The 15,022-nt window shown below is 48.7% G+C and overlaps 1 protein-coding gene across 1 annotated transcript in view; it reads left to right on the top strand.

Annotated features, from left to right (window-relative positions):
- The window catches only part of LOC140723848 (uncharacterized), a 55,860-nt gene extending 42,065 nt beyond the window's left edge, over positions 1-13,795 (top strand). Inside the window, exons 4-11 of the mRNA XM_073038407.1 lie at positions 4,540-4,704; positions 6,874-7,021; positions 7,325-7,401; positions 7,492-7,656; positions 8,746-8,841; positions 9,533-9,628; positions 12,510-12,595; positions 12,881-13,795. Of these exons, the coding sequence (XP_072894508.1) occupies positions 4,540-4,704; positions 6,874-7,021; positions 7,325-7,401; positions 7,492-7,656; positions 8,746-8,841; positions 9,533-9,628; positions 12,510-12,595; positions 12,881-12,955 (908 nt within the window). The 3' untranslated portion in view covers positions 12,956-13,795. The remainder of the gene's footprint in view (positions 1-4,539; positions 4,705-6,873; positions 7,022-7,324; positions 7,402-7,491; positions 7,657-8,745; positions 8,842-9,532; positions 9,629-12,509; positions 12,596-12,880) is intronic.
- Positions 13,796-15,022: the final 1,227 nt, after the last annotated feature.

Genomic DNA, 15,022 nt, shown 5'->3' with positions numbered 1-15,022 from the left:
CGTGACACCCCGAGAGCCAGGCCCATTCCCGGAATGAACCGACGTCAGCGTATGACTCCAGGTCAGGATCTTTAAAAAACCCTGGAAGGGAAAAAGTAGAGATGACGAGGATGAAAATAGAGCAGTTTCCGAAGATGCAAACAAAGGAGTAGCCGTTTAGCGCCATCTTGACTGACCTCCGCTCTCTGAGAAGGGAAGGCAAAGGTATGGCAATGCGGTGTTGCACGGGGCTCGATAGTCAGGGGGACAGTTAGGAGATTCTGTGGCTGTAAACTAGACACCAGGCTGTTCTAATGCGAGGGTCCATGGTGCATCAGAGCGGCTGCAGGATACTCCGAAGGGTGAGGGTTAGGAGCAAGAGGTACTGGTACACATTGGCACCAATGACATAGGTAGAAAAACGGCAAGAGATCCTACACAGTGGGTATATAAATTTAGCACAGATGTTGAAGGGAAGGACCTCCAGGATAGCAATCTCCTTATTTCTCAGAGTGCCACAGGCCAGGGCAATTAGCAATGGTGTGACCGCCCAGATGAATGAATGGCTGAGAACATGGTTCAGGGGACCAGGTTTCCTGTTCTAGGATCATTGTAAACTTTTCAGGGGAAGGGATGGCTTACACAGGAAGGACGGATTGCTCCTCAGCTGGAATGGAAACAGTATCCTGGTCGGGAAGCTATCTGTGACTTTCAAATAGATTTGTAGGGGGCCTGGATCCGGATGTCCAGGTCAGGTAAGGAAAGGATCGGACCAGAAGGTACGTATCAGGGAATGTAATGAAAAGCAAATTCAAAATGTCAGGTATGATTGATCGGATAAGTTGAAGTGTGTATATTTTATTTCGTGGAGTATGATCGGTCAAGGTCATGGACAATAGACAGTAGACAATAGGTGCAGGAGTAGGTCATTCGGCCCTTCTAGCCAGCACCGCCATTCGCTGTGATCATGGTTGATCATCCACAATCAGTACCCCGTTCCTGCCTTCTCCCCATATCCCTTGAGCTCTATCTAACTCTCTCTTGAAAGCTTCCAGAGCCTAAGCCTCTACTGCCTTCTAGTGCAGAGCATTCCACATATCCACCACCCTCTGGGTGAAAAAGTTTTTCGGCATCACTGTTCTAAATGTTGTTCTAATTAAGGTAGATTGTAGATCAGTACCTGGACCTGCGATAGTGTCTTGGTTGAGATAATGTGGGATTAATGTTTTAGAAAACAGAGAGCGTAAAGGAGGTGGTGTTGAAGGGGCTGGAGAGGGGTTTGAAGGGGAAAGCACGGTTGCATTACCTATCAGGGACAGTATCACCACTGCACTCTGGTGAGACATAAGAGAGGGTTCAGACTGAGTTGATCTGTGTCGAAGTCAGGAATAGGAAAGGTGCAATCACACTGATGGGATTGTACTACAGACCCCCTGATCGCCATCAGGACATTGCGGAATGGATATTCAACCAGACTATGAAATGTATAAAAATAATAGGGATGTTGACATGGGGCATTTCAACTTCGTTAATATATGTGGGACATTCTTAGTACAGAGGAAATTAGATGGAGCAGAATTTGATAAGTCTGTGTATGACGGTCTGTTAAATCATGGTCCATCGAGAAGAGGGGCTAAAGGGGACCTGCTGTAGGGTAATGAGCCTGGTCAATTGACTGACCTTTCAGTGGGTGAACAGTTACGGAACAGTGGCCACAAATCCTGAACTTTCAGGATAGCTTTAGGCAAGGGGAGATATGCTTCTTCTGGGAGCGTTTTAAATGCAAGTAGAACAGAATAGGAGATGCTAAGGCTCGACTACGATGAATTAATTCGGAACACCTTTTTTATCTCACAAATCTATATCAGACACGAAGAGGGTGTTAGATGATCAGTTGCACAGAGTACATGATAGATATGTACTTGTTAGAAGGAAGGACAGGGATGGTAAGATAAGAGAACCTGGGATAGCTGGAAGATGCTGCCTGGCATGATGGGAGAGGCAAACATATGACGGACGTTTGAATGGGCGCATGGATGTGAGGAAGGTGGGGGTATGTTGACATGGTGCAAGTAGGGGCAATCAGCCTTCGGGTGTTTCAGATTTGCTTCTCGCTGGTTTGGATCAACATTGTGGGCCGAATGGCCTGTTTCTGTGCTGTTCTCCACAATGTTGCATGTTCTATTCGGTTCCATCCCTCACGTTCGATCCTGAACCCCACTCTCTCTGTGAGGAGCTTACAAGTTCCCACTGTGACCGTGGGCAGCTTATTCGGCTCCATTCGGCTCAATGACAGGAGTCAGAGTAAACAAGCTGTGGAAGTGTATGGAATTGAAGCGGTGGTGTTTGGGGTTTGAGATGGGACTGGTCCCCTGGAACTGTCATTGTCCTGACGGGTTTCAGGCCAACTTTGTTGTTACATGTGGAGGGCAATGATACTGAGTTAAGGGATCAAAACGTACAAACAAGCTGGAGGAACTCAGCAAGTGGAGCAGCATCTGTGGAAACGAGCAGTCAACGTTTCGGGCCGAAACCTTTCGTCAGGACTGATGAAGGAGGGGATTTGGAGCCCTATAAAGAGGTGCGGGGAAGGGGTGGGGTGGGTGGGAAGGAGAAGGCGGGTGGGTGCCAAGTGAAAAAAACAATCAGAGGAAAGGTTGCGGACGGGAAGCAGGGAGGGGATAGGCAGGAGATGTGAAGAAGGAATGTAAGGATTAAGCACTATATGTAGTATAGTTTATAGGACCTACCCCTCCTTCAGTCCTGACGAAAGATCTCGGCCCGAAACGTTGACTGCTCGTTTCCACAGAAGCTGCCCGACCTGCTGAGTTCCTCCAGCTTGTTTGTACGGGTTGATCTGACCACAGCATCTGCAGTGTACTTTGTGTTGACTGAGTTAAGGGATGTCGTTATTGGTCAGAGAGTAAACGGGACCTGAGCTGAATTTCAGATTAACACTAAATATTATTCTATCCCTCAGCTGCTAGCTGCACACTCGATGATCCATGTGTAAGCTACACGGTCCTGGATCAGCCGTGGAGGAGCACAAATTGTTTCCAAACTGATTGCACCGACGGACAATGGATGGGTGATGGAAATCTTAGAGAGGGATGGTACAGATTTCACAGGTACTGTGAGGTGATGATCACTGAGAAACTGCACTCTGAAGGGAAATACAAACAGAGGAACAACGTGTGTGTGAATGGGAAATGCAGAGAGACCGGCATTATCAGTGACGATAATGAGTTGGGGAGTAAATACATGGGGAGGGTAGATCCCACCCTCTTGGGCTTAGAAATACGGGGCGTGTACAATTGAGAGGGAATTCACAGGATTGGCGGGTCATTGACCTGAAAAGGGGAAAGGACCGGGTGAATCCATTTTCCCATCTCTCTGTCTGAGTGCCTGAGACGTGCAATTTGAAACTGGATCGTAAGCTGTGTTTGGAGAACTGACTGGCGGATAACAGAGATGGGGGTGGGAGAAAGTGTCTGAGGACACAAGCTGACTCATGGAACAGACCAGAGATAAGATGGGGTCACGAACAACTATACCTCTAAGAGCAGAGGACGATTGAAGCATCGAGGTGAAAGCGGAGGGAGTCAGTGAAAGCTCCCAATAGAGACGGTCAGCAGCCGGATAAGCGTGTTCGTGCCTGAGTCGGTGGGCTTTGGCCGCAGGTTGGCGGCATTCGGACCCGGTTGGGTGATCACTGATGACGAAAAGACTGAGTTTGTGCGACTGCACTCTTTGTATGCACATAAAAAGACGTTTCCTATATTCTAAGATATAAGTGATTATTGGACTGTACTTTATATTGATTTCCTTCAGTTTTACGACGTGTTCCTTGTAGACGATTGGTGGGTTGGTGATCTGCTTATTTCGTTAGGGGATGGGTGCTAGTGTCGCTGATCTTTTCTGCGAATCATTTGTCAGTGAATGTTACAGTAGCAGTTTGTTTGTTTGATTCTGTTTTTAGCTCTCCGGGAGGTTTGGAGCGCGTGGTCTGCGAGCTTTGCTTCTTTTATTTTTCGCGCCGGAGTGAAGTTGATGAATTTTTTTTTCATGGAATTTCTGTATTTAATCGATATCTGTAATAGACAAATATCAGAGTTGCATTGGAGATGCACACTATGTCATAGAACGAACTGTTGAAATTTTGAACAAACTCCCTCAGATCAGGGTCTGACTCTCTGATTACTGTTTCAGTTCAGGAGGATGGACAATGCCCGAGACAGTCTTTCCAGAGGATCGCTGCTCCGGGGTGATCCCGGGCTGGTTGAACGGTAGGATCAGGGTTTACGTCTATGGGGGTTGGTCGTTTTTGTGGAAGCTCAGTCTGAACACTTGGATAACTTCAAACACAGGCACTGAACCCAAACTCCCTGAGAGGAATCGGCACACGGACTACCCTCCGGCCGTGAGCCGTTGCTGCTGTGGGCAGGGTGGGATGGGGAGAGGTAGTTGAGCGGGTCTGCTTTTTCACTGGGTCCCGTATCACACACCCTGGCGTACTGTGGGACCGGATACATTTCACAATGTTTATAAACGTTATTCCAGGTAGCCATCCCAACGTGACAGAGGGGGAGGTGACCAGGACCGTCTGTTTCACCTGGAATGAAGACACCTGTCACTGGAGCCGGGAGATCCAGTTGAAAAACTGCTCCGATTACTTTGTGTATCATCTGAAGCCGACACCCTGTTCTAGAGTTGTGTACTGTACAGGTAGGTCACTGTTCCCCCGTGACACTGGAATATGTGTGTTCTGGGAAATATCTGGGACATCCCGTGTTACCAACATGAACACTGAGCTGAGTTTTCCAAACAGCTGCTGTACGGTGGTAAAACCATCGTCTGGTTGGATGGTGGGATCGATAAAGAAGTGAGGAAGTGGCCGAGACTTAGGGGAAGATAGAGAGGAGGGAGATCTAGAGTGAGACCGAGGGGTGAGGGGTGTAGAGTGAGAAAGATAATTGAGGGACACTGAGAAAGACCGAGCAGGGAGGGAGGGAGCGTGGATCATTGAGAGGGGAGGAAGAAGGAGGGGAGGCGGAGGTGGGTAGAAGATGAGGGAAGGAATAGACTGGCAGAGAGAGGGAGGTGGGGAGAGAGTGGGGAGAATGTCAAAGAGAGACAAAATGCATGTAGAGACTGAGGTGAGACGGCGGTATGAACAGATTGAGGAGAGAGGGTGGGAGACCAGAGAGGAGTGGAAGGCAGTGAGGGATAGAATTGAGATTGGGAAGACTGACTGCAGGAAGGGGCAGAAGAATAACCGATTAAGTGGAGGAGAATGGGATGAAAGAAGCTAAGGAAGATTTTCGTGCGATTAGAGATCAGAAATGTGTGACAGTGGAAAAGGAGGTATGGAGAGTTCAGGGAAATGGAAGGAGAATGTGAATAGAGCAAAACGGAGATCGGAATAACAAAATGGTTGGATGTGGTGTGACATGCGACAAGGGCGGAAATGAGAGATTAGGCAAAAGCTTGTGGACTGTGTTCCAGGAGAGGGCTGGTATTGGTTTCACCACAGACCTAGTTGCCAACTTCCTAGACCTATTCTGATTACCTATTCCAGTGTTTCAACTCTCCCATGTCCCTGTTCCTTCCTTACAGACCTGGAAGTTTCCACAAGGAACAGCCGGAATTATCATGGACTGGAGGTTCCACCCATGAACCGACCTCTGACCCAACAAAAGATTCTGTCTCTCTCACTCTCTCTCTCCCCACCTTCCCCCCTCTCTCTTACCCTCTCTCTCTAGACCTCTATCTCTGTGTCTGTGTCTGTCTCTGCCTCTCTGTCCGTGGTTGCCTCTGTGCGTCTCTGAGAATAGAGCCTGATGAATCTGTGAATTATTTGCGAATAAATCGGTCATGATAGCTATGTAGAGCTAATTCAAGTCATATGGTCTGAAATTACCAGCAATTTACACTGGTCAGAAACAGAGCATTACTTGTTTCTTATTTCCCTCCCACCCGCTAGCACACTTGTGTAACTGTCAACCAGCTCCCTGTGTGTCTGAATGCTCCCTGTATCCCCACACCGATCTGTTGCAATGAGAGGCGAGCATGTCCTGGGTGATTGGGGTCCTTAATGATGGATGTATCCTTTTTTGAGACATCACTCCTCGAAGATATCCGGGATGCTGAGGAGGCTACTGCTGACTGAATTTATAACAAAGCAGCATACTTTGAGCCTATTTCACCCCTCTCCACCCTCCCAGAAAAGTGCAAGACAGGAATGCAGCCATTTAGAATACTCCCCGTAACAGATCTTTCGGATCTCTGCATCCTGGAACTGCTGTATCCGCCCTCTGCGCTTTCTCTCACGCCCGCCGCTCAACTACCCACGCCAGTCCTGTGTCCCTGTCAGGGAACCATGTGCTCTGCTGGAGTATTCGGTTCTACATCAGTGAGCCATGTTCAATTCTGACACCAGTGCTCGCTGTCTGGAGTTTCAAGTTCTTCTTGCGACCGTGTGGGTTCTTCCCTCCACCACACAAATACGTGCCGGTTAATTGGCTCGTATCAAATGTTTCAAACTTTGGATCAATGTCAGGACAAATCAAAGGCCAGGTGTCCTTGTGGATGAACTGTGCGAATATATGGAATAAAACGGGAGAGGCAGGGGAGATGGGTAACATAGGACTGGACACCATACTCCGCACCCCCTCCCCCCCCCCCCGAGGCTACCATCTCCTAAAGGGTGTAAGGCCATTTTTGTTGAAACAGGTAGACGATGGGAGAGCGCTGAACCATGAGTTAAGGAATGTTGTTACTGATAAACGGGAGATGATTGGTTCTCTGGGTTAATGATATTGGAGGTTCAGATGTAGATGGTCGTTGACTTGAGCCGAAATTCAGATTCACAGTGAACCTTGTTCTATCCCTCAGCTGCTGGCACCGCACGCTTTGACCCGTGTGTAACTCACACCGTCCAGGATCAGCTCTGGAGGAGCACAGATTGTTCCCACACTGAGTGCACCGGAGGACAATGGATGGGTGATGGAAAACTTGAAGTGCGATGGTACAGATTTAACAGGTAACATGAGGCAGCAATCACAGATGGGGATGTAAATAGTGGGAACAAGGTGTGGGTGAGTGGGAAATGCATGGACACCGGGATCATCAGTGATTACACTGAGATGGGGAGTAAATACCAGGAGAGACGGTTGAAACTTTCTTCAGCGTAGAGGCAGTGGCAGGAACGACAGGGTGGGGATTCCCTGGTTTGGGTGGTTATTGACCAGAGTCGGGATACAGACAGGGTGAGACCAATTCCGCATTTCTCTCTGACTGAAAGCCACCCTCTCTGATCAGGGACTGACTCTGATTAATGTTTCAGTTCCGGGGGACGGATGATTTCCGAGACAGTCTTTCCAGAGGCGCGCTGTTCCGGAGTAATCCCGGGCTGGTTGAACGGTAGGGTCAGGGTTTACTCTGTGGGGCTAAGTTATTTTTGACGACTGAGAGACCTGGTGCATTTTACAGTGTTGATTAACCGCATTCCAGGTTCCCATCCCAGTGTGGAAGAGGGGGAGGTGACCAGAACCGTCTGCTTCACCTGGAGAGATTTCACTTGTTATTGGAGAAGGGAGATCAAGGTGAAAAACTGCTGCCGTTACTTTGTGTATCAGCTGAAACCGGCACCCTGCTCCAGCGCTGTGTACTGTACAGGTAGGTCACTGTTCCCCTGTCACACTGAATATGGGTGCTGTGGCGTAACTGAGGGCGTCCCAAGTGACCAACATGTACAACCAGGCTGAGTTTCCCAGACAGCTGCCTGGAGTGTGGACAAGCCATATCCTGGAGTGTGGGATGGTGGGAATGAGGGGAGAGGTACTTAGGAAGAGACCTTGGGGAGATGCAGATAGAAAGAGAGCGAGGGGAGAGCAAGGTAGAGGGGGGGGGGGCGAGGAACAGGCAGTTCGGGAGAGACCGACGGACAGGCAAGTATGGAGAGACCGAGGGGAGAGGGAGGTAGGGAGAGATCGAGGGCAGAGGGAGGAAGGGGGAGACCGCGGGAAAAAAAAGGGTGAGGAGAGACCGAGAGGAGAGGAAGTCGGGGAGACGGGGGGCGGGGGTTTGTGAGTAGAAAGGAAGGGACTAAGAGAAGAAGGAGATAGGGAGGGAGAGGCCGAGGGGAGAAGGAAGTAGGGAGAGTCCGACGGGAAATAGTAGAGGTCAGTGACGGAGGGGAGAGGGTCGTAAGGAGAGACAGAGCGGAGAAGGAGAAAGGGAGATACCGAGGGAGAGAGACGTCAAGAGAGTCTGAGGGGGTGGAAGAAAGGGAGGGACCAAGGGGAGGGGCCAGTAAGGGAGACCACTAAGGTGGTGTGGTCGGGAGATCCTGAGTGAGAGTTATGGAGAGATTGACGGTACTGGGAGGCAGTGGGAAATAGAATAAACAACGGGGAGAAGGCAAAGTCAGGGTTGGAAGAATGGCAGATATATTGGGGAAAGGCGGAGGGCAGAGTAACAGCGGCAGTAGATATGGATGTGCGGAGAGTGACGGGAAGGGATGGACAGTGCGAATGGAGCAAAGTGATAACAGTGAAGAAGGAAACGGATGGATATGGTGTTAAATGTGATAAGGGAGGAGATGAGCGATTAGATAAAGTGTTTTCCAGGATAGGGTAATATTGGAGAGGAAAATGAGAGGAATGGTGTTGGTTTCCCTAGTATTACATCCCCTGAATTCTTGTCCCATTATGATGACCTATTTCGGTATTTCCACACTTGCCTGTCTCTGTTCGTTCATTACAGCCCCGGAGACGGCTACAACGGAACAGGCAAAACTAACTTCGACTGAAGGGTCCACGCAGGAACCGTCAACTGCCCCAAGTGAAGAGCCATCCTTAGGTACCAGGGCTGGTGTCTGTTACAGTCATTGGATATCTGTCACTCTGTGGCTCGCTCACTCTCTCACTCCCTCTTCCGGCCTCTCCTTTTGCTTTAGTGCAACAATGTGGTGAAATTTCTTCAGCTAGAATGTGATCAATCAGTGACAATAGACAATAGGTGCAGAAGTAGACCATTCGGCCCTTCGAGCATGCACCGCCATTCTGAGATCACAGCTGATCATCTACTATCAATACCCGGTTCCTGCCTTGTCCCCATATCCCTTGATTCCCCTATCCATAAGATACCTATCTAGCTCCTTCTTGAAAGAATCCAGAGAATTGGCCTCCACTACCTTCCGAGGCAGTACATTCTAGACCCCCACAACTCTCTGGGAGAAGTTTTTCCTTAACTCTGTCCTAAATGACCTACCCCTTATTCTCAAACCACGCCCTCTTGTACTGGACTCTCCCAGCATCTGGAACATATTTCCTGTCTCTATCTTGTCCAATCCCTTAATAATCATATGTTGCAATCAGATCCCCTCTCAGTCTCCTTATTTCCAGCGTGTACAAACCCAGTCTCTCTAACTTCTCTGCGTAAGACAGTCCGGACATCACAGACCGCGTCTCCTGTCCCCTGAATTCCTGTCCTATTATGATGACCGATTTCAGTATTTCCACACTTGCCTGTCTTTGTTCGTTCATTACAGCCCCGGAGACGGCTACGACGGAACAGGCAAAACTAACTTCGACTGAAGCGTCCACGCAGGAACCGTCAACTGCCCCAAGAGAAGAGCCATCCTTAGGTACCAGGGCTTGTGTCTGTTACAGTCATTGGATATCTGTCACTCTGTGGCTCGCTCACTCTCTCACTCCCTCTTCCGGCCTCTCCTTTTGCTTTAGTGCAACAATGTGATGAAGTTTCTTCAGCTAGAGTGTGATGAATCAGTGACCTTTTATGTCAGATAATTGCTTATATTTACAGTGGAGGTTGATCGGTCCTTGATTAGGAGCAGAGCCGAAGATTAAAGGGAAATTGCGGGAGAATATCTTTGAGAAGGATAATAAATCAGCCACAGCGCATTGTCTGTTCATATTTTCTCCAGCCCACCCCGCAGTACACTTGTGTCTGCCTTCCAACTCAGGCCCTGAACCCCTACCTCCAAACATCCTCCCAGAATCAGAATCAGGTTCAATACGTTGTGAAATTAGCCGTTATGTGACAGCGGGACTCTATGATACATCATCCAAAAATCCCGTATATTACAGTAAACAGAAATGTATTTCTAATGTAAAAATGTTCAGGTAAATAAACACTGCAGAGTGAGAAAAACTCCCTTTCCCTTTCCTCTCCCCCTCTCTCCCTCGCTCCATCTCTCTCTCTCGCTCTCTTTCTCCATCTCCCTATCCCTCTCCCACTCCTCCCCCTCTCTCTCTCTCTCTCTCTCTCTCTCTCTCTCTCTCTCTCTCTCTCTCTCTCTCTCTCTCTCGCTCTCTCCCTCCCTCCCTCCCTCCCTCCACGAATGTGCTGTGAAATATGAGTTATGTTGCCAGGGGAGATAGAGGGGCGGGTGGCCAGTCCGTGGCTGGAGAAGGAAAACGTGGAGACCCAGAGTGATGATCAGAGCAATGGGGAAATTGGGGAAGTGACATGAAACAGATTGGCGCACTGAATGTGTGTGTGTGTGTACATATATATATGTATATATATATATATATATATATATATATATACATATATATACATATATATATATATATATAAAAATATCTATTCCTCTTCCGTGGAACCAATCCGTTTCCCGACATGTGCCGGTAATTTCTAACCTGAGCCCGTATACAGAGACCTCATGTCACTGAAGGAGGGACTCACTGACTGTGGTGTGGCATGTTGTATTTCTGAAGAGATTGTGGGAATGATTGCTGAGTGAGAGGGATGAAGATATGGGGTGGTCTGGGTTACGGCCTTATGTTTGGTAAGGCCTGAACGGAGATTGATAAATTGAGTGAATGCGGGTGGTTTACAGGAGAGGTAGGGGGAGACCGAGGGTCAGGCAGGTAGGGAGAGACCGAGGGTAGAGGGAGGTCAGGAGAGACCGAAGGACAGGCAGGTAGTGAGAGACCGAGGGACAGGCAGGTAGGGGCAGACCGAGGGCAGTGGGAGGTAGGGAGAGACCGAGGAACAGGCAGTAGAAAACAGTAGAAAGGTGGAGTTCATTGGTTCAATGTTCATTCAGAAATCAGATGACAAATGGCGGGGAATGAGGAGAGAGGAGATAGGGAAGAACCAAATGCAGAGGTCGTGAAAGAGCGATCGAAGGGAGAGAGTGGTCAGGAGAGACGGAGGGTTGAAGGAAGCAGAGGGAAAAAGAATAGGAAAACTGGCCAAAGGAAGTGTCAGGCGGGGGAGGATAAGGGAAGATAGAATGAAAGAGTGAAGGAGAGTGCGAGGAGGGAGGCTGGAGAGCATCTTTGTGCTCTCTCTTTCTCTCTCTGCCTCTCCCTCTCCCCCTCCATCTCCCTATCCCTCTTCCTCTCCTCTCACTCTCCCCTATCCTTCTCTCTCTCTCTCTCTCTCTCTCTCTCTCTCTCTCTCTCTCTCTCTCTCTCTCTCTCTCTCTCTCTCTCTCCTTCCCTCCCTCCCTCCACGAATGTGCTGTGAAACATGAGTTATGTTGCCAGGGGAGATAGGGAGATAGAGGGGCGGGTGGCCGATCCATGGCTGGAGAAGGAAAACGTGGAGACCCAGAGTGACGATCAGAGCAATGGGGAAATTGGGGAAGTGACATGAAACAGATTGGCGCTCTGAATGTGTGTGTGCGTGTGTGTGTATAAATATCTATTCCTCTTCGGTGGAACCAATCCGTTTCCCGACATGTGCTGGTAATTTGTAACCTGAGCCCGAATACAGACACCTCATGTCACTGAAGGAGGGACTCACCAGCTGTGGTGTGGCATGTTGTATGGCTGAAGAGATTGTGGGAATGATTGCTGAGTGAGAGGGATGAAGATATGGGGTGGTCTGGGTTACGGCCTTATGTTTGGTAAGGTCTGAACGGAGATTGATAAATTGAGTGAATGCGGATGGTTTAAAGCCAATTGGGTGAAAGGGCCTGATTCCGCGATGTATTACTCCATGTGCCTGTTCTCCATGTGGTCATAAGCCTTCATTCTTCATTAACACACAATACCAAACACCAGGAACTCTAGTCTTCTGCAGCAATGAACATGTACCGCTCTAATCCAACATGTGGATATCACTGGCATAATTCCACATGTCCATAACACATTGCAATCCAGGTAACTGGGAAATCTCACACTCTATGTCTCTCCCTCTCTCACTCTGAATTCGTACATCTTTCTCTTCACAATTCAGTCTCTTTTTCTCATTCACTCTCTTTCGCTGTCACTTTTCATCGCGCTCAGTGTCTGTCTCTCCCTTGTTGTTTGCCTCTCATTTCTAACTCTACATGCTCTCTGCATGTCTCAGACTCGTCCTGCCCCTATCGTGAGCAAGACCGGCTGACAGTGTAGGTGATGAGGTCGGGTGGGCTGATCCAATGTCTCAGACGGTGCTGGAGGGGGAGGGGATTGTGCAATCGAGGGGACAGAGACGACGGATCAAGTGCTCTGAGCGGCACTTGACCCGACAGTGGAACCATGTTGACACTGGGCTGTTCTCTTTAGAGGAAGAGCACACGTGGATTGAAGTGCTGGTGGCAGCGAGTGGAGGCATGACTGACGAAGAGGTGCGGGAAGCCACTCGGCACAAGGTGAGAGAGCGAACTGAGAGAGGTAAGGTCGAGGTGAGGAGGAACGTTGGGGCCCATATTCTCTCCTTCGCTTCCCATTACGTCTCCTCCTTCTTCTCTCCCTCCCTCCGTGTCTCTCTCTCTTTCACTCTCTCTCTTTTCTCTCTTTCCACTCTTTTCTCTCTCTCTTCTTTCCATTCTCTCTACTCTCATACACCTCTTTCCTCTTACCTCCCTCTCTCAGCTTCTCTTGTTTCCTCAAAACCCCTCAACTACCTCACTAAGCATTCACCTTCCTCTACGCAGCTCCGGGAGATGTTCGGTGATCCAGACCCTCAGCTCGAGCTTGTGCTGTGCATGTCGGAGATTCCGGAGGAGTGAGGGGCGACCCATCAACGAATGAAGAAGTCTGCAGTTCCATCTCCCTGACGCTTCACACCCTCTCCCTTACTCTATCCTGCCTTAAGCCAAAGATACTGTCCACAGAGCCTTAATACTAGTTGAGCCTCAAGATGTTGCTACATTCCCCTGATTCGCAGTGTATCGCAGCCTGCGTGTTTTTCGTTGGTCAAAATATGTAGTATTATCCCATTGAGTAGTGACAGCAGAAGCCTAGAGTCACAGAGTACCCTGGGTATGGTCCCCCTACACACTGATACTCCTCACTACAGTGTGAGACGTCAAATACATTCCACAGTGTATGGTTCCCTGTAAGGAACGACACCACTCACTACAGAACTGGGTCAGTGAGGAGCGTCACACACTTTCCACAGTGTTTCGTTCCCTGTAAAGACGGACCCCCATCACAACAGCACTGGGTCAGTACGGAACGTCATTCACCTTCCACAGAGTATGATCCGTGTGAAAGCCGACTCACCTCATCACAGGACTGGGTCAGTGTGAGAGATTACACACCTTCAACAGTGCATGGTTCCTGTAAACAGCGACACCGCTTACTGCAGGACTGGGTCAGTTCGAGTCACACACCTTCCAGAGTGTATGGTCCCGATAAACACCGGAACCTCTCACTATAGGAATGAGTCAGTGTGAGAGGTCACACACTTTCCACAGTGTATTGTTCCTATAACCACCGACACACCTCACTGAAGCATCGGATCAGTGTGAGACACACATCTGGGCTTACAATAAATTTGGAAAATTACGTGACACCGGGCTTCATTGCTTTAATTTATTGCCAATGATTTGCTGTTAACTGCTTGATTGTACTGAAATAATGTGTACAGTAATGAATAGCGTTTTGATTAAAAAGCAAAACCGTGAAATTGTCATGAGGTATGGATGTAGTGTGTAACGTCTCTGGACCTCCGGATGTCTGAGGAAAGTATCCTGTCCACCCTTGCACAGACATCTATGTACACTCGCACACCACAGGACACTCCTGCACATATCCACCCGGTCACCTACACACCCTTACACATCTGTGCCTGAAGCACTCTCATTGTCCATCACTCCACCTGACGTTCTCCCATTCTCCCTCCCTCCCTCGGACACACTCATTCCTCATTCCTCTCTCTCACTACATAGCGTTTTCCATCTCCCATTCCATCCCATTATATTTTCACTCTATCTCACACTGTCTCCATTTCATTCTCTCACGTGTCTCTTCTCTATGCTCTGCATTACTACGTCTCTCGGTCGCGGACCATAACCCACCGAATCCCTTCTCCATAGTTAAGCCATTCCTCCTCTAAGCTAGCGACTAAAGCTGCTGCACAAAACACTCCAGCTGAGGTCTGACCCATGTTTCACAAAGTTATGATCGACCACAGAACAGATTCACCAGGACTGACGGACTTACTGAGAGACTGGACAGGTTAGGACCGTTTTCCCTGGAGATACGGAGGCTGACGGGTAAAGTGAAATGCTAAGCCTCTACAGAGCATGCGTCAGGCTGCACTTGGGAGTGTTGTGTGCAGCTTGGAATCTTTATCTAAGAGGGATGTGTTGTCATTGGAGACGGTCATTTGGAGGTTCAGGAGAATAATCATCGGAATGAAAGGGTTAACATATAAAGGACGTTTTATGGCTCAGCGTGGGTTAGAAGAATGAAGGAGCTAATATCATTGAATTATTGGTCTTTCAAATGCCTAGGTAGAGTATGTGCAGAAGATGTTTCCTGTATTTGGAAAATCTACGACCAGAGGCAACAACATCAGAATTCCTTTAGCCAAATAATGATGAATCCGTGTAAACCACGGCCACAGGCGGCTGTGGAGGCCAAGACATTAAGTATATCTAAAACGGAGTTTGAGGTTTTCGATTAGATAAGTTTAACTATTCGGAAGCAGGCAGGAGTATGGGGTTTATTCGACATTCAGTAAATCAGCCATGACGAAATGGCGAAGCAGACTCGATGGACCAAATGGCCTAATTTTGCTTCTATGTCATGTGGTCTGAAAGAGATTTATTTGATCACAAGGGGCCTCA

The sequence above is a fragment of the Hemitrygon akajei genome, unplaced genomic scaffold (assembly GCF_048418815.1).
Source record: "Hemitrygon akajei unplaced genomic scaffold, sHemAka1.3 Scf000140, whole genome shotgun sequence".
Taxonomy (NCBI): Eukaryota; Metazoa; Chordata; class Chondrichthyes; order Myliobatiformes; family Dasyatidae; genus Hemitrygon; species Hemitrygon akajei.
The sequence above is the reverse complement of the archived record's forward strand: the minus strand, read 5'-3'. Positions and strand labels throughout refer to the sequence as shown.